Raw genomic sequence first — 24,061 nt, 5'->3', positions numbered from 1 at the left:
TGCCATTCTTTTTTTCTATTAGGGAGTTTGGAAGACTGGGATGCAGCTGTTCTAAAAACCGAAACCAAGCTATCGAGAGTTAATGAACAGCGTGCAAAGGTAACAGCACTTCTTGGTCGCTTTGTTGGGGGACACAGGAACCATGGGTTAAGTCTGCTGCCACCTGGAGGCTGACACTAACAATACATCTTCATAAAATAAAGTTGGTTCCCCCCAGCAGACTATACCTGCCTTTTAGCACCAAGCCTTTTCAGTTTATCTTCGTGTCATTCAGAGGCAGATGTGGGTCCAAGACGTAGACCTGTCTTGACATTGGTTAGGTTAGGAACTAACCTTTTCTTTGTGTTTTGGGAGCCCCGATATTTGTTAGTTTGGGTAAGGCCTCATTCAGAAGTTAGGTTTTTAGGTTTTTTTTTTTACTTAGTAGAAAAACAAACTGAGTTTAATAAGTGATTTTCCTCAGTTTGGTCAGAATTTAATCAGTTTTTTCAATATTGAGGAACAAAAAAAAGTTTCTCCACATTTTCCTACAAGTAAAATATATCTTTGTACCGTGTTAGCCAGTAGAGATAAAAAAAATTGTTTAAAAGAACAGAGAGTCCTCAGTGGTTGATACCTTTTAATGGCTAACTGAAAAGATGGTAATAATTGCAAGCTTTCGAGACTACTCAGGTCTCTTCATCAGGCATGGTATAACACAAAATCTGAAGAGTCACATATTTATACACAACAGGACTTAGAATAGTGCAGTAAAAAAAAAAAAAAAAAAAAAAAAAAAGAACAAGTTATATGAAACAGAACTATCTCTATGGCAGGGGGCAAACTGTTGTGGGGCCATAAATACTGCTGCAGTTCAGTGTGAAAGTTTTATTGTCCTTTGATAAGGGTCTGGTCCAGGGCTGGGACACGCTCGGATGGTCAGAGGAGCACATCTTTTAACTGATGTAAAAAGACATGAATCCATGAGACACATTCATTCCTTCTCTGAATGTGTCAAAGGTCATCATAAGTTTGTACTCCCATAGTCTCCTATCTCTCTGGGACTTGAAGTTTCCTTTCAATACCAGCAATTTCATGTCCATGATGCTGTGGTCTGGGTTACAAAAATGTTTGGCCACAGGTAGATCCATCCTTTTTTCTCTAATTGTGTGGCGGTGAGAATTCATCCTTGTCCTGAGCTGTTGTCCGGTCTCCCCTACATACAGACCCCCAGTTGGACATTTGGTACATATAATTAAGTACACCACATTGGTTGTGGTGCAGCTGAAGGTACCTGGGATCTTGTAGTCCTGATGTGATCTGGGAATCTTTATCTTGTCCGTTGTCAATATTAATGGACAGGTCTTGCATTTTTTCTGGTTGCAGGGAAATGTTCCTGTTGATGTTGGAGAGGACAGGGAGCTTCTGACAATGATGCTTCTTAGATTTGGGGGCTGTCTAAAACACAGAAGTGGGGGGTCTGGAAAAATAGATTTTAACCGGGCATCTTTTTGCAGTAATGGTTGTAGTTTCCGTGCAGCTCCTCTAAACACCTCCAGATGTGGATTGTAGGTGACTACAAGAGGGACCCGGTTGTTCTCTTCTTTGGTTTTATAATGTAGAAGATGGTTTCTTGATATTCTGGTGGCTCTTATAATCTGGTTTTCAATTGTTCTTGGGTGGTAGCCTTGATTCAGAAAGGTTTTTCTGAGGCCCTCAAGGTGATTGTCTCTATCTGTACTGTTGGAACATATCCGATTGTACCTGATAGCCTGGCTGTATACAATAGAGTTTTTTATGTGTTTTGGATGAAAACTGTCCCATTTCAGGTATGTTGGACGGTCAATTGGCTTCTTGTACAGGGATGTCTGTATTTCATTGTTCCGTAGTTTAATGATGGTGTCCAAGAAGTTGATTTCCGTGCAGGAGTAGTTGACTACAACTAGGACTACAAGATCCCAGGTACCTTCAGCTGCACCACAACCAATGTGGTGTACTTAATTATATGTACCAAATGTCCAACTGGGGGTCTGTATGTAGGGGAGACCGGACAACAGCTCAGGACAAGGATGAATTCTCACCGCCACACAATTAGAGAAAAAAGGATGGATCTACCTGTGGCCAAACATTTTTGTAACCCAGACCACAGCATCATGGACATGAAATTGCTGGTATTGAAAGGAAACTTCAAGTCCCAGAGAGATAGGAGACTATGGGAGTACAAACTTATGATGACCTTTGACACATTCAGAGAAGGAATGAATGTGTCTCATGGATTCATGTCTTTTTACATCAGTTAAAAGATGTGCTCCTCTGACCATCCGAGCGTGTCCCAGCCCTGGACCAGACCCTTATCAAAGGACAATAAAACTTTCACACTGAACTGCAGCAGTATTTATGGCCCCACAACAGTTTGCCCCCTGCCATAGAGATAGTTCTGTTTCATATAACTTGTTCTTTTTTTTTTTTTTTTTTTTTTTTTTTTACTGCACTATTCTAAGTCCTGTTGTGTATAAATATGTGACTCTTCAGATTTTGTGTTATACCATGCCTGATGAAGAGACCTGAGTAGTCTCGAAAGCTTGCAATTATTACCATCTTTTCAGTTAGCCATTAAAAGGTATCAACCACTGAGGACTCTCTGTTCTTTTAAACAATTTTTTTTATCCACATTTTCCTATCAGTGACAGCACACGGATGACATCGGAGTGCTGTCCCATTTTTTTTCACTGACCCTTTAACTTGCATTGACGATTTTCATCCAACATTTGGATCAATATCAGCACCTGTCTCCGTGACTTTCCACAAACCACTTGGTCCAAGGAAAAAAATCTGACATGTGAAGAGCACCATAGACTGTTAAAGGTACCAGTGTTATCTGTGGAAAAAAAATGGCTAGCAGTTGTGTGTAAAAAAGACGTAACTGAGTGGATTGCCGCAATTTCATTCTACAGAGCAGTAATCAGTTACCTAGGGCAGTTTGTCCTTTTGCCTTTGATTCCTGCCCGCCCGTCAGGCAGTGGCTCAATAGCAGCTTGTTGCTCTGCTTCTACCCTTCTGCCTCCTTTGCCTATGCCCGCTCTGAGGACCCCTGTGGCCTGTGTGAAAATGAGGCGCTCCCTCCAGCATGGGCCCTGGCTTTAGCTCTTTTGTTAAGTGAGTTAACTAGGGTATCGCAGACCCTTGTTATGTTTGTGGAAATATTTAATGTCTGTTGGTACTCTCACTGCTGCCCATAGTGATTCTGATCCACATGCTACACTACTCCAGCATGGCTGTTTGCGGAGGCGGCTCAAGCAGCCTCAGATCAGCTCATCATCCAGTTCTCTGTCTGGGTGTCCTTCAATGCGGTCATGGTCTCGTTCCCACTCTTCCGAAGCCCATTTCCCACAGGGACTGAGTTCCGATTCAGACTTAATTTTGCACTCCCATCAAGCTGGGAGGTTGAGGGAGAGGATTGATAGGTTGAGATTATCTCTAAAGGTCATGGAGATAGATCCCCCTCCTTCCACTGATTTAGGATTCTCGCCTGTTCAGTTGGAGAAGATTATAGCGGACACCACAGATGGTAGGAGTACATTGCGGTATGGGCCTGTGATCTGGCTTCCTGGCGTTTTCGTTCTCCCATCGTACTTGGATGTCCTATATTTGTTGTTGTAAAAGCAGCAATGTGGCCACAGTGTTCTTCTTGCAGTCAGGGTTAGAGTCAGCACTGGTGCTTAGTTCCCCTAGGGGCCAGGTTTCTGCCTTCGATATTCTACTTTATACAGATCTGACTTCTAAATTTCAAGTCAAGACTTTCCACCCAGGAGTTGCTCACATAAAGGCCATCATACTATTTTCCCCCACCCCGATCCTTGGGATCTCAATCTTGTTTTGGACGCTCTTCAGTCCACGCGCCTTTAGCCAGTTTGACATCTAGTCATTCCATCTCTCCTGTAAGATGGCATTTCTTATAGCAGTCGCCTCCATCAAGCAGATTTTAGAGTTGGCTGTCTTTTCCTGTTGTGCTCGTTACGTTATCGTAGACCTGGACAAGGTGGTGTTGCAGCTGGGTCCATCTTTTATTCGTAAGGTGAAAACGTTGTCCTACCTTCTGACATTCGCCCTCTCAATCTACTGAGAGAGCTTTGCAAAAGCTGGGCGTAATCAGAGCCGTGAGACCTGGTTTGTCAACCACAGCTCCATTCAGACTGTTAGATTGCATGTTTGTCATTCCAAGAACACCCCGGCAGATGCCTGGCTGCCTCTAAGGTGACCATTGCTCACTGGATTCGAATAGGCATTGTCAAAGCATATAAAGCGAAGACAATATCTCCTCCATTCAGGTTTAGGGCACACTCTATGTGAATTGAGAGTTAACTTGGCCGGCTGTCACTAAGCATTTGTTCTTTAACTCTTAGGTTATGTGCCCACGCTGCGGAAAATTTGCGGAATTTACAGCGATTTTTTTTTCGCGGAAATTCCGTGGATTTTTCAAAAATCCGCAGTACAGCGAGTCCCCAGCCATTTCTATGGCATTTGGGGACTGCTGTGCCCATGCTGCGTTTTTTTCCACAGCGGAAATAATGCGGTATTTCCCTGTGGAAAAATCTGCAGCATGTCAATTATTCCTGCGGATTTCTCCACAGGGTCCCATACTTACCTGCCTTGATTGAAGACAACGGAGTCACTTTCTCCATCCGGTGCACAAGGCCACGGTGGAGCCAGGTACAGGAAGGAAGAGGTGGGTGGGGCCTGCACGAGCTCCGGTCATGTGACAGCCAGAGCTGGTGCAGGCCCGCCCACCTTCTCCTGTGCACAGTGCAGACACGGCCAGAGAGAAGTGCTGCGTGATGGAGGTAAGTATGAACTCCCGATCACTCAGCACTTGTTCTGCATTGAGGATGCAGTGCCGAAGCCATGGTACTGTATCCTCAATGCAGAATGACCGCAGCATATCCGCAGGACATTCCGCTGTGCATCCGCAGCATGTAAACAGACAAAAGTTGTGCTGCGGATTTCTGGGAGCTCCTGCAGATATAACCGCAGGACACTGTCCCCGTGGGCACATAGCCTAAAGCAGCTACTTGGTCATGGATTCACACCTTTCTTTATCGTTCCCATGGGAGACCCAGACATTGGGTGTATGGCTTCTGCCTCCGGAGGACACACAAAGTACTACACTAAAAAGTGTAGCTCCTCCCTCTGAGCCTATACACCCCCTGGAGAACCAGATCTAGCCAGTTCATTGCTTTGTGTTCAGGAGGCATACATCCACACATGCATTCTCATCTGATTTTTCATTTTTGGAAAGAGTTTGAAGAAAAGCGGGTCCAAGTCTGGACTCCCGGCATGTCCCTTCTCACCCCACTGTGTCGGCGGTGCTGTTAAGGTTGATTCCAAGGCTGGAGCCTTACATGCCGCGCTCCTTCACCATCCCTCGGGCTCTGGCTTGAAGTGGGAGCTAGGACGGTTCTCCATGCTTGGCAGGAGACCGGTCTCCATCCGCAGCCCTTCAGGATCCTGCTGGACGGAGCACTCCTCCCCAGGGACTTGGAACCCTGCGTCTCAGCAAGCTAAGTACCTGAGACGTTTATATTCTGGGGGTCCCTGTACTTTATTATGGTGGGAGAGTGTGCTGTGTAAGTTTTCTGACATTTCCGGACGGTTCTCTAGCTGTCACCTGAGAACCGCGCCGATGGTGCCTGCGCGCCGGCCGCATCGCTCAAATTTAGGCCCCGGCTTCGCCGGAGGCCTACTTTCGATTTCACTGCCCTCGCATGTCAATCATGCAGAGGGACAGTGCGGCTCCGCCCAGCGGCCGTTCTGCACAGGGGAGGGACACTCCTCACTGGGTACATGTCTCCTCCCCTGTAAGTCTCTTTGGCCCTCCAGATCCCGCTCTCAGAGCAGGTCCCGCCCCCTCTCCTCGCTCCGGCGCCATTTTCTCAGCGTTTTTCTCTGGATCAGCGCTGGCTGCAGCATCCCTGCTAAGCTGCTTGGGGGTCCGGGCTGTGGGATCTGGATGGCACACAAACGGTCTGGTAAGCCACAACCTCCGGTTGTGGACCTTCTATATATACTCTCTGGGGGTCATTCTGGCTCAGAGCCCCCACTCCAGCAGCATGTCTCACACGAGGAGCAAGGCTGCAAGGCTGTACTCAGTATGCACTGCATGTAAGCTCGTGCTGCCTGAACCGAGCACATATCCACATTGTGATGCCTGCTTTAACCTGACAATGCCTCAGCCTGGAATCGCACCCACAGTGGTCTCTCCGGCTGCTGTGGCTGAACCCCCGGCTTGGGTAGAATCCTTATCTAGGTCAATCTCCCAGTCTTTTGCCGACTCCATGGGACAGCTGTCCCGGACTTTGCTGAACATGCATCAGCCCCCTTCACAGGGCGCCTCTGCTGCTAGGGCTCTCTCAGCGGAGCTCACAGAGGATTCATCATCTGGTCCCAGACCCCATCATCCTAAGAAGAGACGCAGGGCTTCCTCTCCTTCCTCGTCCCGCGTCTCTTTTTCAGAAGCTGACTCGCAGGACGAGGAGGATGCCTTTACAGGGGGCTCGGAGGCTACCTCCATGTGCCCCATTGATCTGTCCGAAAGTGACTCAGATGTTAGTGATTTGATTGCGTCCATTAATTCGGTACTGGACCTCAATCCGCCAGTATCAGAGGAGCAACCCTCTCTGGCAGAAAAGCACCAGTTTACCTTGCCTAAGAGGACAAAGAGTGTGTTCTTTAACCACTCCAGTTTTCAGGCCGCTGTCACCAAGCCTAGGACCTGTCCTGACAAACGCTTCCCAAAGCGTGGTTCTGATGACCGTTTTCCTTTTCCACCTGAGGTGGTCAAGGAGTGGGCTCATTCACCAAAGGTAGACCCCCCGGTGTCTAGACTCTCAGCCCGGACTGTTGTATCAGTAGCTGATGGCACCTCTCTTAAGGATTCTGGAGGACTCCAAGTCCACCATATCCGCAGTCCACATCCCAGGCGTGGAAAACTGGGAAGCAGATTATCTCAGCCGTCAAACCGTGGACAGTGGCGAGTGGTCCCTGCATCCGGCAGTGTTTCAGTCAATCTGCCGCAAGTGGGGCACTCCGGAAGTGGATCTAATGGCATCCCGGCACAACAACAAGGTTCCGGTTTACGTGGCTCGTTCCCACGATCCTCAGGCCTTTGCAGCGGACGCTCTGGTTCAAGATTGGTCCCAGTTTCGTCTGTCCTACGTGTTTCCCCCTCTAGCTCTCTTGCCCAGAGTTCTGAGCAAGATCAGAATGGAGGGCCGTCGGGTCATCCTCATTGCTCCGGACTGGCCCAGGCGAGCTTGGTACCCAGACCTGCTCCATCTGTCCGTAGAGGTGCCGTGGCATCTTCCGGACCGTCCAAACCTTCTCTCACAAGGTCCGTTTTTCCGCCAGAATTCTGCGGCTCTCAGATTGACGGCGTGGCTCTTGAGTCCTGGATCTTGACGGCTTCCGGTATCCCCCCTGAAGTCATCTCCACTATGACTCGGGCTCGGAAGTCTTCCTCGGCCAAAATCTATCACAGGACCTGGAGAATTTTCCTGTCCTGGTGTCGCTCTTCCGGCCATGCTCCTTGGCCTTTTTCCTTGCCGACCCTTCTGTCATTTCTACAGTCCGGTCTGCAGCTAGGACTATCCCTCAATTCCCTCAAGGGACAAGTCTCGGCTCTGTCAGTGTTGTTCCAGCGGCGTATCGCCCGGCTGGCTCAAGTGCGCACCTTCATGCAGGGCGCGTCTCACATCATTCCGCCTTACCGACGGCTCTTGGATCCCTGGGACCTCAATCTGGTCCTCACGGCCTTGCAGAAAACCCCCCTTTGAGACTCTTAGGGAGGTTTCTTTGTCTTGTCTTTCACAGAAAGTGGTCTTTCTAGTGGCCATAACTTCCCTCAGGAGAGTCTCTGATTTGGCTGCGCTCTCTTCGGAGTCACCTTTTTTGGTTTTTCATCAAGACAAGGTGGTTCTCCGTCCGACTCCGGACTTTCTCCCTAAGGTGGTTTCTCCTTTCCACCTTAACCAGGACATTTCCCTGCCTTCCTTTTGTCCGGCTCCTGTTCATCGCTTTGAAAAAGCATTGCATACTCTGGATCTGGTGCGGGCGCTCCGGATCTATGTGTCTCGCACCGCTGTTCTTAGGCGGTGCACCTCTTTTTTTGTGCTAACCACAGGTCGGCGTAAGGGCCTCTCGGCTTCTAAGCCGACCTTAGCTCGTTGGATTAGGTCGGCCATTTCCGATGCCTACCAGTGTACTCAGGTGCCTCCCCCGCCGGGGATCAAGGCACACTCGACCAGAGCTGTCGGTGCCTCTTGGGGTTTCAGGCACCAGGCTACGGCTCAGCAGGTCTGTCAGGCTGCCACTTGGACTAGCCTGCATACCTTTTCAAAGCACTACCAAGTGCATGCTCATGCTTCGGCAGATGCGAGCTTGGGCAGACGCATCCTTCAGGTGGCGGTCGCCCATTTGTGAAGTTAGGCTCTGCCTACTTCTCAGTTTTCTGTTTATTCCCACCCATGGACTGCTTTGAGACGTCCCAATGTCTGGGTCTCCCATAGGAACGATAAAGAAAAAGAGAATTTTGTTTACTTACCGTAAATTCTTTTTCTTATAGTTCAGTATTGGGAGACCCAGCACCCTCCCTGTTGCCTGTTGGCAGTTTCTTGTTCCGCGTGTTATCACCGGCTGTTGTTGTAGACAGAGGCTCCGGTTGTTCCGGTTCTTGCTCTGTCTTTACTTGTGGGTGGCTATTCTCCTTCAGCTTTTGCACTAAACTGGCTAGATCTGGTTATCCAGGGGGTGTATATGCTCAGAGGGAGGAGCTACACTTTTTAGTGTAGTACTTTGTGTGTCCTCCGGAGGCAGAAGCTATACACCCAATGTCTGGGTCTCCCAATACGGAACTATAAGAAAAAGAATTTACGGTAAGTAAACAAAATTCTCTTTTTCTTTTTCTTTATCCTTCCTATACGGATGCGTCTGCCCAAGCTCGCATCTGCCGAAGCATGAGCATGCACTTGGTAGTGCTTTGCAAAGGTATACAGGCTAGTCCAAGTGGCAGCCTGACAGACTTGCTGAGCCGTAGCCTGGTGCCTGAAAGCCCAAGAGGCACCGACAGCTCTGGTCGAGTGTGCCTTGATCCCCGGCGGGGGAGGCACCTGAGAACCCTGGTAGGCATCGGAAATGGTCGACCTAATCCAACGGGCTAAGGTCGGCTTAGAAGCAGAGAGGCCCTTACGCCGACCTGTGGTTAGCACAAAAAGAGAGATGCACCGCCTAAGAGCAGCGGTGCGAGACACATAGATCCGGAGCGCCCGCACCAGATCCAGAGTATGCAACGCTTTTTCAAAGCGATGAACAGGAGCCGGACAAAAGGAAGGCAGGGTAATGTCTTGGTTAAGGTGGAAAGGAGAAACCACCTTAGGGAGAAAGTCCGGAGTCGGACGGAGAACCACCCCTTGTCTTGATGAAAAACCAAAAAAGGTGACTCCGAAGAGAGCGCAGCCAAATCAGAGACTCTCCTGAGGGAAGTTATGGCCACTAGAAAGACCACTTTCTGAGAAAGATGAAACAAAGAAACCTCCCTAAGAGGCTCAAAGGGGGGTTTCTGCAAGGCCGCGAGGACTAAATTGAGGTCCCAGGGATCCAAGGGCCGCCAGTAAGGCGGAATGATGTGAGACGCGCCCTGCCATGAAGGTGCGGACCTGAGCCAGCCGGGCGATACGCCGCTGGAACAGCACTGATAGAGCCGAGACTTGTCCCTTGAGAGAATTGAGGGACAGTCCTAGCTGCAGACCGGACTGTAGAAAGGACAGAAGGGTCGGTAAGGAAAAAGGCCAAGGAGCATGGCCGGAAGAGCGAGACCAAGACAGGAAAATTTTCCAAGTCCTGTGATAGATTTTGGCCGAGGAAGACTTCCGGGCCCGAGTCATAGTGGAGATGACTTCAGGAGGAATACCAGAAGCAGTCAAGATCCAGGATTCAAGAGCCACGCCGTCAATCTGAGAGCCGCAGAATTCTGGCGGAAAAACGGACCTTGTGAGAGAAGGTCTGGACGGTCCGGAAGATGCCACGGCACCTCTACGGACAGATGGAGCAGGTCTGGGTACCAAGCTCGCCTGGGCTAGTCTGGAGCAATGAGGATGACCCGACGGCCCTCCATTCTGATCTTGCGCAGGACTCTGGGCAAGAGAGCTAGAGGGGGAAACACGTAGGACAGACGAAACTGGGACCAGTCCTGAACAAGAGCGTCCGCTGCGAAGGCCTGAGGATCGTGGGAGCGAGCCACGTAAATCGGAACCTTGTTGTTGTGACGGGATGCCCCACTTGCGGCAGATTGACTGAAACACTGCCGGATGCAGGGACCACTCGCCACTGTCCACGGTTTGACGGCTGAGATAATCTGCGTCCCAGTTTTCCACGCCTCGGATGTGGACTGCGGATATGGTGGACTTGGAGTCCTCCGTCCATTGAAGGATGCGTTGCACCTCCAACATTGCCAGGCGGCTGCGTGTCCCGCCCTGGTGATTGATGTAGGCAACCGCTGTCGCGTTGTCTGACTGGACTCGGATGTGTTTTGCCCGCCAATAGGTGGTGAAAAGCTAGGAGAGCCAGGAGCACGGCTCTGGTTTCCAGCACATTGATCGAGAGGGCTGACTCGGAAGGAGTCCAAGTGCCCTGTGCTCGGTGGTGGAGACATACCGCTCCCCAGCCGGATAGACTGGCATCCGTGGTGAGGATCACCCAGGATGGAGCCAGGAAGGAGCGTCCCTGAGACAGAGAGAGGGACCGAAGCCACCACTGAAGAGAGCTCCTGGTCTGTGGCGACAGAGCCACCAACCTGTGCAAGGAGGAAGGACGCTTGTCCCAACAGCGGAGAATGTCCAGCTGCAGAGGACGCAGATGGAACTGGGCAAAGGGAACAGCCTCCATTGACGCCACCATCTGACCCAGCACCTGCATCAGGTGCCTGATGGAATAACGGCGGGGCCTCAGCAGAGAGCGCACCGCCAGTTGGAGGGACTGCTGTTTGATCAAGGGCAACTTCACAAGTGCCGGCAGAGTCTCGAACTGCATCCCTAGGTACGTGAGACTCTGGGTCGGAGTCAGAGTGGATTTGGGAAGATTAACCAGCCACCCGAATTGGGCTAGAGTGGCGAGAGTGAGCGAGACACTCCGCTGACAGTCTGCGCTGTATGAAGCCTTGACTAGAAGGTCGTCCAGGTAAGGAATCACTGCCAACCCCTGGAGGTGCAGAACCGCAATCACTGCTGCCATGACCTTGGTGAATACCCGAGGGGCCGTGGCTAACCCGAAGGGGAGAGCCACGAATTGGAAATGTTCCTCTCCAATTGCAAAACGTAGCCAACGCTGGTGAGAAACTGCAATTGGCACATGCAGATAGGCATCTCTGATGTCGATGGATGCCAGGAAATCCCCTTGGGTCATTGAGGCAATGACTGACCGCAGAGATTCCATGCGAAAATGCCGCACCTGAACATGCTTGTTGAGAAGCTTGAGATCCAGGATGGGCCCGAAGGAACCGTCCTTTTTGGGGACTAGGAAGAGATTTGAGTAGAAATCTCTGAACCCTTCCCGGGCGGGAACCGGTACAATTACTCCGTTGGCCTGCAAGGATGCCACGGCCTGAGAGAAGGCGGCGGCCTTGGAACAGGGGGGAGTTGACAGAAAAAATCTGTTTGGCGGGCTGGAAGAGAATTCTATCCTGTAGCCGTGGGAGATAACATCCCGCACCCACTGATCGGAGACGTGTTGAAACCACGCGTCGCCAAAGTGGGAGAGCCTGCCACTGACTAAGGACGTTGCTGGCGCGGACAGATAGTCAAGAGGAGGCTGCCTTAGTGGCAGCAGCTCCTGCGGTCTTCTGTGGACGCGCCTTTGTGCGCCAGTTGGATTTTTGGTCCTTTTGCTGAGTTAGTGGACGAGGCCGAGGGCATAGAGGACGACCAGTTGGAGGAACGAAAGGAACGAAACCTCGACTGGTTCCTACCCTGGACAGGTTTCCTGGTTTTGGTTTGTGGCATGGAAGTACTCTTCCCGCCTGTAGCTTCCTTAATAATTTCATCCAGTTGTTCACCGAACAGCCTGGACCCAGCAAAAGGGAGCCCAGCAAGGTACTTCTTTGAAGAAGCATCTGCATTCCACTCTCGAAGCCAGAAGATCCTGCGGATAGCGAGGGAATTAGCCGAAGCCACCGCAGTGCGGTGAGAAGCCTCCAGCATGGCAGACATGGCATAGGATGAAAAAGCTGAAGCTTGGGAAGTCAAGGCAACCATTTCGGGCATAGATTCCCTGGTGAGGGAATGCATCTCCTCTAGAGAAGCAGAGATGGCTTTGAGAGCCCACACTGCTGCAAAAGATGGGGAGAACGAGGCCCCTTCCGCCTCATATACAGATTTGGCCAGAAGGTCAACCTGGCGGCGGTCAGTGGAATCCTTAAGTGAGGTGCCATCAGCCACTGATACAACTGTCCGAGCTGAGAGTCTAGACACCGGAGGGTCTACCTTTGGTGAATGAGCCCACTCCTTGACCACCTCAGGTGGAAAGGGAAAACGGTCATCAGAACCACGCTTTGGGAAGCGTTTGTCAGGACAGGCCCTAGGCTTGGTCACAGTGGCCTGAAAACTGGAGTGGTTAAATAACACACTCCTTGTCCTTTTAGGCAAGGTAAACTGGTGCTTTTCTGCCAGAGAGGGTTGCTCCTCTGATACTGGCGGATTGAGGTCCAGTACAGAATTAATGGACGCAATCAAATCACTAACATCTGAGTCACTTTCGGACAGATCAATGGGGCACATGGAGGTAGCTTCCGAGCCCCCCGTAAAGGCATCCTCCTCGTCCTGCGAGTCAGCTCTTGAATCAGAGCCGCGGGACGAGGAAGGAGAGGGGACCCTGCGTCTCCTTTTAGGAGGACGGGGTCTGGGACCAGATGAAGAATCCTCTGTGAGCTTCGCTGAGAGAGCCCTAGCAGCAGAGGCGCCCTGAGAAGGGGGCTGATGCATGTTCAGCAAAGTCTGGGACAGCTGTCCCATGGAGTCGGCAAAAGACTGGGAGATTGAACTAGAGAAGGATTCTACCCAAGCCGGGGGTTCAGCCACCGGAGCAGCCGGAGGGACCACTGTGGGTGCGATTCCAGGCTGAGGCATTGAGCAGGCATCACAATGTGGATATGTGCTCGGTTCACGCAGCACGAGCTTACATGCAGTGCATATTGAGTACAGCCTTGCAGCCTTGCTCATCGTGTGAGACATGCTGCTGAAGTGGGGGCTCTGAGCCAGAATGACCCCCAGAGAGTATATAAGAAGGTCCACAACCGGAGGTTGTGGCTTACCAGACCGTTTGTGTGCCCTCCAGATCCCACAGCCCGGACCCCCAAGCAGCTTAGCAGGGATGCTGCAGCCAGCGCTGATCCAGAGAAAAACGCTGAGAAAATGGCGCCGGAGCGAGGAGAGGGGGCGGGACCTGCTCTGAGAGCGGGATCTGGAGGGCCAAGGAGACTTACAGGGGAGGGGACATGTACTCAGAGAGGAGTGTCCCTCCCCTGTGCCGAACGGCCGCTGGGCGGAGCCGCACTGTCCCTCTGCATGACTGACATGCGAGGGCAGTGAAATCGAAAGTAGGCCTCCGGTGAAGCCGGGGCCTAAATTTAAGCGATGCGGCCGGCGTGCAGGCACCATCGGCGCAGTTCTCAGGCGACAACCAGAGAACCGGCCGGAAATGTCAGAAAAGTTACACAGCACACTCTCTCACCATAATAAAGTACAGGGACCCCCCAACATAAACATCTCAGGTACTTAGCTTGCTGAGACGCAGGGCCATGTCCCTGGGGATGAGTGCTCCGTCCAGCAGGATCCTGAAGGGCTGCGGATGGAGACCGGTCTCCTGCAAAGCATGGAGAACCGTGCTGGCTCCCACTTCAAGCCAGAGCCCGAGGGATGGTGAAGGAGCGCGGCATGTAAGGCTCCAGCCTTGGAATCAACCTTAACAGCACCGCCGACACAGTGGGGTGAGAAGGGACATGCCGGGAGTCCAGGCTTGGACCCGCTTTTCTTCAAACTCTTTCCAAAAATGAAAAATCAGATGAGAATGCATGTGTGGATGTATGCCTCCTGAACACAAAGCAATGAACTGGCTAGATCTGGTTATCCAGGGGGTGTATATGCTCAGAGGGAGGAGCTACACTTTTTAGTGTAGTACTTTGTGTGTCCTCCGGAGGCAGAAGCTATACACCCAATGTCTGGGTCTCCCATAGGAACGATAAAGAAAGAGAATTTTGTTTTCTTACCGTAAATTCTTTTTCTTATAGTTCCGTATTGGGAGTCCCAGCACCCTCCCTGTTGCCTGTTGGCAGTTTCTTGTTCCGCGTGTTATCACCGGCTGTTGTCGTGGACAGAGTCTCCGGTTGTTCCGGTTCTTGCTCTGTTTTTACTTGTGGGTGGCTATTCTCCTTCAGCTTTTGCACTAAACTGGCTAGATCTGGTTCTCCAGGGGGTGTATAGGCTCAGAGGGAGGAGCTACACTTTTTAGTGTAGTACTTTGTGTGTCCTCCGGAGGCAGAAGCTATACACCCAATGTCTGGGTCTCCCAATACGGAACTATAAGAAAAAGAATTTACTGTAAGTTAACAAAATTCTCTTTTTTCAGTCCATACCTATGCTTTGGCAGATGCAAGTCTTGGCAAGAAGGTGCTGCAAGTAGCGGTCGCTCAGCGCAAGAGCGAATCCTTCTGGGGTAACAGGATGATATATTTTTATCTTTACTCCAGGGAAAGTTTTTGGTCGCACCATGATTCCTGTGCCCCCTAATACCCTACTAAAGCGACTGCAAAATGGGGATTTGCGGTACTTGCCTTAATATTTTTTTTCCTAGCTGTTATTGGGGGACACAGCACCCTCCCTGGAGTACCCACTCATTCATGCATATAAGTTTTTGTTTTCTTTGTCGCTCCATTGGGAGACCCAGACAATTGGGTGTATAGGCTATGCCTCCGGAGGCAGCACAAAGTATTACACTAAAAGTGTAAAGCCCCTCCCCTTCTGCCTATACACCCCCCCGTGCTCCCACGGGCTCCTCAGTTTTTATGCTTTGTGCGAAGGAGGCAGACATGCACGCACAGCTCCACAGATTGGTCAGCTGCTGACTATGTCGGATGGAAGAAAAGTGGGCCCATATAGGGCCCCCAGCATGCTCCCTTCTCACCCCACTCTTGTCGGCGGTGTTGTTAAGGTTGAGGTATCCATTGCGGGTACGGAGGCTGGAGCCCACATGCTGTTTTCCTTCCCCATCCCCCTTAGGGCTCTGGGTGAAGTGGGATCCTATCGGTCTCCAGGCACTGAGACCGTGCTTCATCCACAACTCCTGAGGAGCCTGCTGGATAGGAGCCGGGTATCGTTCAGGGACATGGCCCTGCTACTTGGAGGTACTCTGTGTTCCCGTGGGGACCGCGCACAGCAACACTCCAGCATTGCTGGGTGTGCTAGTGCACCGGGGACCGCGGCGCTGACCGGGTTAAATGTGCCATTACACACTGCAGCGTCGCTGAGTGTGTTTGTGTATGGGGACTACCGCGCTGACCGCCGCTGCTATGGTTAACACTACGGCGCGGCTGGGACTTGTAGTGCGCCGGGGACTTCCGCGCCGGCCGCGCTTATACGGCAGCCGCGCTTATTACTCGAGTCCCCGGCTTTTGCGGCCTAGTCTTTTTTCCTCCCACCCCCAGCCCTGACAGGCAGGGGAAGGGCGGGACGCTGTACAGGACGAGCAGCAATGAGGGCTGGAGCATGCTTTGCATACTCCACCCCCCTCACTGTGCACAGTGGGGCACCAGTTCCCGCACTTTCTGGGTCACGCCCACGGCTCCCTCCTCTCCTCAGGACGCCGGCAGCCATTCCTGTCAGCTCCTCGGACGCTGCAGAGGGGGACAAATTCTGGGAGACAGAGGCAGGGATTCTGGTGGCCTCACAACCGCTTTAAGCGGGTGGTAAGCAGCACCTGTGGTGCTAGCCCCATTGTGCAGAAGTGTAATTATAAATTATATGTTTATGGTATATACTTTACACTGTATGGTGCACAGTTGATTTCTGGCTATATACCCTATTGTGTTGCTCAGGGAAGACAATAGCATGGCGCCCACAAAAGGCAGGGGTGCCAAAACACAGGCTTACTATGCTGCCTGCGCCGCATGTACGACGCCGCTACCGGCAGGTTCCACTGACCCTCATTGTGTGCACTGCTCGGCCCCTGCTGCACTTACTCAGCCGGAGCCTCTGCTAAGGGGGGCCCAGGGGGAAACCACCTGCTGACACTGTCCAGGTGACGGGGACGGAGTTTGCAGTCTTTACGGATAAACTCTCTGAGACTATGGCTAAGATACTAGAAGCCTTGCAGTCCAGACCGGTATCTCAGCACAGGGACACTGTTGAATCATTGTTCCTTGGCCCCCCTCAGTTGGACCAACAATGTCCCCCCGGGGTGTCTCATAGATCCCAGGCTGAGGGCTCTGACACAGACCCCAGCCCCAGACCGACTAAGCGAGCTCGCTGGGAAATTCCCTCGACATCATCATATTGTTCAGGGTCTCAGCGGGGGGAATCTCTGATTGATGACGCGGAGACAGCTGATCAGGATTCTGATCCTGAGGCCGCTCTCAACCTTGATACTCCGGACGGGGACGCCATAGTGAACGATCTTATTGCGTCCATCAATAAAATGTTGGATATTTCTCCCTCAGCTCCTCCGGTGGAGGAGTCAGCTTCTCAGCAGGAGAAATTCCGTTTCAGGTTTCCCAAGCGTACACCGAGTATGTTTCTGGACCACTCTGATTTCAGAGAGGCAGTCCAGAATCACCATGATTGTCCAGATAAGCGTTTTTCTAAGCGCCTTAAGGATACACGTTATCCCTTTCCCCCTGACGTGGTCAAAGGTTGGACTCAGTGTCCCAAGGTGGATCCTCCAATCTCCAGACTGGCGGCTAGATCCATACTTGCAGTGGAAGATGGGGCTTCACTCAAAGATGCCACTGACAGGCAGATGGAACTCTGGCTGAAATCCATCTATGAAGCTATTGGCGCTTCTTTTGCCCCAGCATTCGCAGCCGTATGGGCGCTACAAGCTATCTCAGCAGGTCAAGCGCAAATTGACGCAGCCACACGCACGTCCGCGCCGCAGGTGGCGTCCATAACCTCTCAGACGTCGGCATTTGCGTCTTACGCTATTAATGCTGTCCTGGACTCTGCCAGCCGTACGGCGGTTGCATCCGCCAATTCGGTGGTACTCCGCAGGACCTTGTGGCTACGGGAATGGAAGGCAGATTCTGCTTCCAAAAAGTGCTTAACCAGTTTGCCAATTTCTGGCGACCGATTGTTTGGCGAGCGTTTGGATGAAATCATCAAACAGTCCAAGGGAAAGGATACATCCTTACCCCAGCCCAAACCGAACATACCCCAACAGAGGAGGGGGCAGTCGAGGTTTCGGTCCTTTCGGGGCGCGGGCAGGTCCCAATTCTCCTCGTCCAAAAGGCCTCAGAAAGATCAAAGGAACTCTGATTCATGGCGGTCTAAGTCACGTCCTAAAAAGACCACCGGAGGTGCCGCTACCAAAGCGGCTTCCTCATGACTTTCGGCCTCCTCAATCCGCATCCTCGGTCGGTGGCAGGCTCTCCCGCTTTTGCGACACCTGGCTGCCACGGGTAAAAGACCGGTGGGTGAGAGACATTCTGTCTCACGGTTACAAGATAGAGTTCACCTCTCGTCCCCCGACTCGATTCTTCAGGTCATCCCCGCCTCCCGAGCGAGCCGAGGCTCTTATGCAGGCGCTGGGCACTCTGAAGGCAGAAGGAGTGGTGGTCCCTGTGCCTCTTCAGCAACAGGGTCACGGTTTTTACTCCAACCTGTTTGTGGTCCCAAAGAAGGACGGGTCTTTCCGTCCTGTCCTGGACCTGAAACTGCTCAACAAACACGTAAAGACCAGGCGGTTCCGGATGGAATCCCTCCGCTCCGTCATCGCCTCAATGTCCCAAGGAGATTTCCTTGCATCGATCGATATCAAAGATGCTTATCTCCACGTACCGATTGCTCCAGAGCACCAGCGCTTCTTGCGCTTCGCCATAGGAGACGAACACCTGCAGTTCGTGGCACTGCCGTTCGGCCTGGCAACAGCCCCACGGGTTTTCACCAAGGTTATGGCTACTGTAGTAGCGGTCCTCCACTCTCAGGGTCACTCGGTGATCCCTTACTTGGACGATCTGCTGATCAAGGCACCCTCTCAAGAGGCATGCCAACACAGCCTCGACACTACTCTGGAGACTCTCCAGAGTTTCGGGTGGATCATCAATTTTCCAAAGTCAAATCTGACACCGGCCCAATCGCTGACATATCTTGGCATGGAGTTTCATACCCTCTCAGCGATAGTGAAGCTTCCGCTGGTCAAGCAGCGTTCACTACAGAAAGGGGTGCAATCTCTCCTTCAAGGTCAGGCACACCCCTTGAGGCGCCTCATGCACTTCCTGGGGAAGATGGTGGCAGCAATGGAGGCAGTCCCTTTCGCGCAGTTTCACCTGCGTCCTCTTCAATGGGACATCCTACGCAAATGGGACAGGAAACCGACGTCCCTCGATAGGAACGTCTCCCTCTCTCAGGCGACCAAAGCTTCCCTTCGGTGGTGGCTTCTTCCCACTTCATTATCGAAGGGGAAATCCTTCCTACCCCCATCCTGGGAGGTGGTCACGACGGACGCGAGTCTGTCAGGGTGGGGAGCGGTCTTTCTCCACCACAGGGCTCAGGGTACGTGGACCCAGCAAGAGTCCTCCCTTCAGATCAATGTTCTGGAAATACGGGCAGTGTATCTTGCCCTGAAAGCGTTCCAGCAGTGGCTGGAAGGCAAGCAGATCCGAATTCAGTCGGACAATTCCACAGCGGTGGCATACATCAACCACCAAGGCGGGACACGCAGTCGGCAAGCCTTCCAGGAAGTCCGGCGGATTTTGATGTGGGTGGAAGCCACGGCCTCCACCATCTCTGCAGTTCACATCCCAGGCGTGGAAAACTGGGAAGCAGATTATCTCAGTCGCCAGGGCATGGACGCAGGGGAATGGTCCCTTCACCCGGACGTGTTTCAGGAGATCTGTTGCCGCTGGGGGGTGCCGGACGTCGACCTCATGGCGTCCCGGCACAACAACAAGGTACCGACGTTCATGGCACGGTCTCAAGATCCCAGAGCTATGGCGGCAGACGCCTTAGTTCAGGATTGGTCGCAGTTTCAGCTCCCTTATGTGTTTCCTCCGCTGGCACTGTTGCCCAGAGGGTTACGCAAGATCAGGGCCGACTGCCGCCGCGTCATCCTCGTCGCTACAGACTGGCCGAGGAGGTCGTGGTACCCGGATCTGTGGCATCTCACGGTCGGCCAACCGTGGGCACTACCAGACCGACCAGACTTGCTGTCTCAAGGGCCGTTTTTCCATCTGAATTCTGCGGCCCTCAACCTGACTGTGTGGCCATTGAGTCCTGGATCCTAGCGTCTTCAGGATTATCTCAAGAGGTCATTGCCACTATGAGACAGGCTAGGAAACCAACGTCCGCCAAGATCTACCACAGGACGTGGAAAATTTTCCTGTCGTGGTGCTCTGCTCAGGGTTTTTCTCCCTGGCCTTTTGCCTTGCCCACTTTTCTGTCCTTCCTTCAATCTGGACTGGAAAAGGGTTTGTCGCTCGGCTCCCTTAAGGGACAAGTCTCAGCGCTCTCTGTGTTTTTCCACAAGCGCCTAGCCAGACTTCCACAGGTACGCACGTTCCTGCAGGGAGTTTGTCACATCGTTCCTCCTTACAAGCGGCCGTTAGAACCCTGGGATCTGAACAGGGTGCTGATGGTTCTTCAGAAACCACCATTCGAGCCAATGAGGGATATTTCTCTCTCATGCCTTTCGCAGAAAGTGGTTTTCCTAGTAGCAGTCACTTCTCTTCAGAGAGTGTCTGAGCTAGCAGCGTTGTCGTGCAAAGCCCCTTTCCTGGTGTTTCACCAGGACAAGGTGGTTCTGCGTCCGGTTCCGGAATTTCTCCCTAAGGTGGTATCCCCCTTTCATCTCAATCAGGATATCTCCTTACCCTCTTTTTGTCCTCATCCAGTTCACCAATGTGAAAAGGATTTGCACTTGTTAGATCTGGTGAGAGCACTCAGACTCTACATTTCTCGTACGGCGCCCCTGCGCCGCTCGGATGCACTCTTTGTCCTTGTCGCTGGCCAGCGTAAAGGGTCACAGGCTTCCAAATCAACCCTGGCTCGGTGGATCAAGGAGCCAATTCTCGAAGCTTACCGTTCTGCTGGGCTTCCGGTTCCCTCAGGGCTGAAGGCCCATTCTACCAGAGCCGTGGGCGCGTCCTGGGCTTTGAGGCACCAGGCTACGGCTCAGCAGGTGTGTCAGGCGGCTACCTGGTCGAGCCTGCACACTTTCACGAAACACTATCAGGTGCATACCTATGCTTCGGCGGATGCCAGCCTAGGTAGACGAGTCCTTCAGGCGGCGGTTGCCCACCTGTAGGAAGGGGCCGTTTTACGGCTCTATTACGAGGTATTATTTTACCCACCCAGGGACTGCTTTTGGACGTCCCAATTGTCTGGGTCTCCCAATGGAGCGACAAAGAAGAAGGGAATTTTGTTTACTTACCGTAAATTCCTTTTCTTCTAGCTCCAATTGGGAGACCCAGCACCCGCCCCTGTTTTTTTGTGTACACATGTTGTTCATGTTGAATGGTTTCAGTTCTCCGATATTCCTTCGGATTGAATTTACTTTAAACCAGTTGATAATTTTTTCCTCCTTCTTGCTTTTGCACCAAAACTGAGGAGCCCGTGGGAGCACGGGGGGTGTATAGGCAGAAGGGGAGGGGCTTTACACTTTTAGTGTAATACTTTGTGCGGCCTCCGGAGGCATAGCCTATACACCCAATTGTCTGGGTCTCCCAATTGGACCTAGAAGAAAAGGAATTTACGGTAAGTAAACAAAATTCCCTTCTTTTCTCTTGGGGGTGGTGGAAAGGTGTGATTTGTTCTTTAATTTTTTTTATTCTTTTGCTTCTACTGCTTGCTCACTAACTGGATAGGCTTGTTAGCAGGCTAGCTAACCTGCTGGGGAAGAGCTGACTTCTTTTTCATTATGATATGTTTTTAATGTCAACCTCAAAATGCTAGCTGGCTTTAACCCATGGTTCCTGTGTCCCCCAGAGAAATAGAATTTACGTAGAGTATCAAATATACTCAATTTTGTAAATATTCTGTCTGAAACATGTGCGTTGGGCTAAGGAGTTAATGTCTTATGACACTCTATGCCTTTTTTTTCACAGGCTGCCGAGAAACAAGCCATCCTTTCTAGGCAGGAGGAGGAAAAGGCCGAACAGCGGAAAAAATCTCGTGCAGAGAAGAAGGCTAAGAAACCCAAAAAAGCCAAACCTGGGGATAAACGTAAAGCAGAGGATGAGGAGGAAGATGATGATGAATGGGGCAAGGAGGCTGGTGAGTTATTCCTTCACAATTTCCAAAAGAAAAATGTCACTTAATCATTGTTCTCTGAGGCTGGATTCACACTTGTAATTTTTTTAAGCAAAAGCCTGTAATATTTGTTATACAATTATATTGCATATCGGCAAAATGTGCCATAAATGTCTGACCAGAGGGAACTGCACTCTCGTGTAGACCAGCTGCCCCGATAACCATCCTTCTCTTGAAGTGGCCATTAGGTGCTGCCAGCACCGCCACTAGGAATTTCAGGGCCCCATACTGGCAAAATTTTCAGGCCCCCTCGGGACTCCGCCCAGGCTCCTCCCCAGCTCTGCCTCCACCCCTCAAACCTCCCACAGTCTCACTGGCCCTCTTGGAAAAACATGCGTGATTTTATATATATATATATATATATATATATATATATATATATATATGTCCCTTTCTTTGTAGCTATGTCCCCGTTTAGGTATATATGTCCCATCCTGGGCCCCTCCTGCTATATACATCCCCCTCCTGGGCACATCCTGGTATATACAGTGCCTTGCAAAAGTATTCGGCCCCCTTGATTTTTTTTTCAACCTTTTCCCACATTTGAGGCTTCAAACATAAAGATAAAAATGTTAATGTTATGGTGAAGAATCAACAACAAGTGGACACAATTGTGAAGTTCAATAAAATGTATTGTTTATTTTAAACTTTTTATAAAAAATAAAGAACTGAAAATTGCGGTGTGCAATATTATTCATCCCCTGTAAATTAATAGCGCCACCTTTTGCTGCGATTACAGATGCAAGTCGCTTGGGGTATGTCTCTATCAGTTTTGCACATCGAGAGACTGAAATTCAGACTGCCCATTCTTCCTTTGTAAACAGCTGGAGCTGAGTGAGGTTGGATGGAGAGTGTTTGTGAACAGCAGTTTTCAGCTCTTTCCGCAGATTCTCGATTGGATTCAGGTCTGGACTTTGACTTGGCCATTCTAACACCTAGATATGTTTATTTGTGAACCATTCCATTGAAGATTTTGCTTTATGTTTGGGATCATTGTCTTGTTGGAAGACAAATCTCCATCCCATTCTCAGATCTTTTGCAGACTCCCAACAGGTTTTCTTCAAGAATGGTCCTGTCTTTGGCTCCATCCATCTTCCCATCAATTTTAATCCTCTTCCATGTCCTTGCTGAAGAAAAGCAGACCCACACCATGATGTTGCCACCAGCACGTTTGACAGGGGATGGTGTGTTCAGGGTGATGAGCTGTGATGCTTTTACACCAAACATATCGTTTGTCATTGTGCCCAAATAGTTTGATTTTGGTTTCATCTGACCAGAGCTTCTTCTTCCACATGTTTGGTGTCTCCCAGGTGGCTTGTGGAAAACTTTAAACGACACTTTTTATGGATATCTTTGGAGAAATTGCTTTCTTCTTCCCACTCTTCCATAAAGGCCAGTTTTGTGCAGGGTACGACCTATTGTTGTCCTCTGGACAGACTCTGCCACCTCAGCTGTAGATCTCTGAAGTTCATCCAGAGTGATCATGGGCCTCTTGGCTTCTCTGATCATTCTTCTCCTTGTTTGAGATGAAAGTTTGGATGGACGGCCGGGTCTTGGTAGATTTGCAGTCGTATGATACTCCTTCCATTTCAATATGATCGCTTGCACACTGCTTCTTGGGATGTTTAAAGTTGTGGAAATCTTTTTGTTACCAAATCCGGCTTTAAACTTCTCCACAACAGTATCACGGACCTGCCTGTTGTGTTCATTGGTCTTCATGATGCTATCTGCGCTTTACACAGAACCCTGAGACTGTCACAGAGCAGGTGCATTTATACGGAGACTTGATTACCCACAGGTGGATTATATTTATCATCATCAGTCATTTAGAATAACATTGGATCATTCAGAGAATCTCAATGAAGTTCTGGAGTGAGTTTGCTGCACTGAAAGTAAAGGGGATGAATAATATTGCACGCCTCAATTTTCACTTATTTATTTTTTTACAAAAAATTAAAATAAGCGCTAAATATCGTTCAACTTCACAATTGTGTCCCACTTGTTGTTGATTCTTTACCATAAAATGTAATTTTTTTATCTTTATGTTTGAAGCCTGAAATGTGGAAAAAGGTTGAAAAATTCATTGGGGCCGAATACTTTCGCAAGGCACTTTATATACATCACAGGAGGGACTGGGGGCATATACACATCACAGGAGGGGCTGGGGCTCGACAGTACTGGCGGTGGCACGAACAACACTAGAGGGGCACAAACAAGACCAGAGACATGAACAGGACTGAGGGAGCACAGACAGCACTGGAAGGAGGGTGGCACACAGCAGCGGGAGGCTCGCAGCAGAGAGGCCGGGAGGCTCGCAGGCTAGAGGTTCCCCACCCCTGATCTAGTTGTAGCAACCCCCCCACTTCAGCAGAGATCAGCGCGGGCCCCGGGAAGAGATCAGCGCCCCCCCCCCCTTCAGCAGAGATCAGCGCGGGCCCCGGGCAGAAATCAGCGTCCTCCCCCCGGCAGAGATCAGCGCCCCCCCCCCTCTACCTTCAGGCAGAGATCAGCGTCCTCCCCCCGGC

At 51.0% G+C, this 24,061-nt stretch overlaps 1 protein-coding gene across 2 annotated transcripts in view; it reads left to right on the top strand.

The window, feature by feature from the left end:
• The window catches only part of SART3 (spliceosome associated factor 3, U4/U6 recycling protein), a 108,471-nt gene that overhangs the window by 69,438 nt on the left and 14,972 nt on the right, over positions 1–24,061 (top strand). For both annotated transcript variants that reach the window (XM_075341708.1, XM_075341707.1), the window contains exons 14-15: positions 23–99; positions 21,332–21,500. In XM_075341708.1, coding sequence (XP_075197823.1) covers positions 23–99; positions 21,332–21,500 — 246 coding nt within the window. The remainder of the gene's footprint in view (positions 1–22; positions 100–21,331; positions 21,501–24,061) is intronic.

This window comes from Anomaloglossus baeobatrachus, chromosome 1, assembly GCF_048569485.1.
Source record: "Anomaloglossus baeobatrachus isolate aAnoBae1 chromosome 1, aAnoBae1.hap1, whole genome shotgun sequence".
NCBI classification, from domain to species: domain Eukaryota; kingdom Metazoa; phylum Chordata; class Amphibia; order Anura; family Aromobatidae; genus Anomaloglossus; species Anomaloglossus baeobatrachus.
Note: the sequence above shows the minus strand (reverse complement) of the source record. Positions and strands in the feature narration are given on the sequence as shown.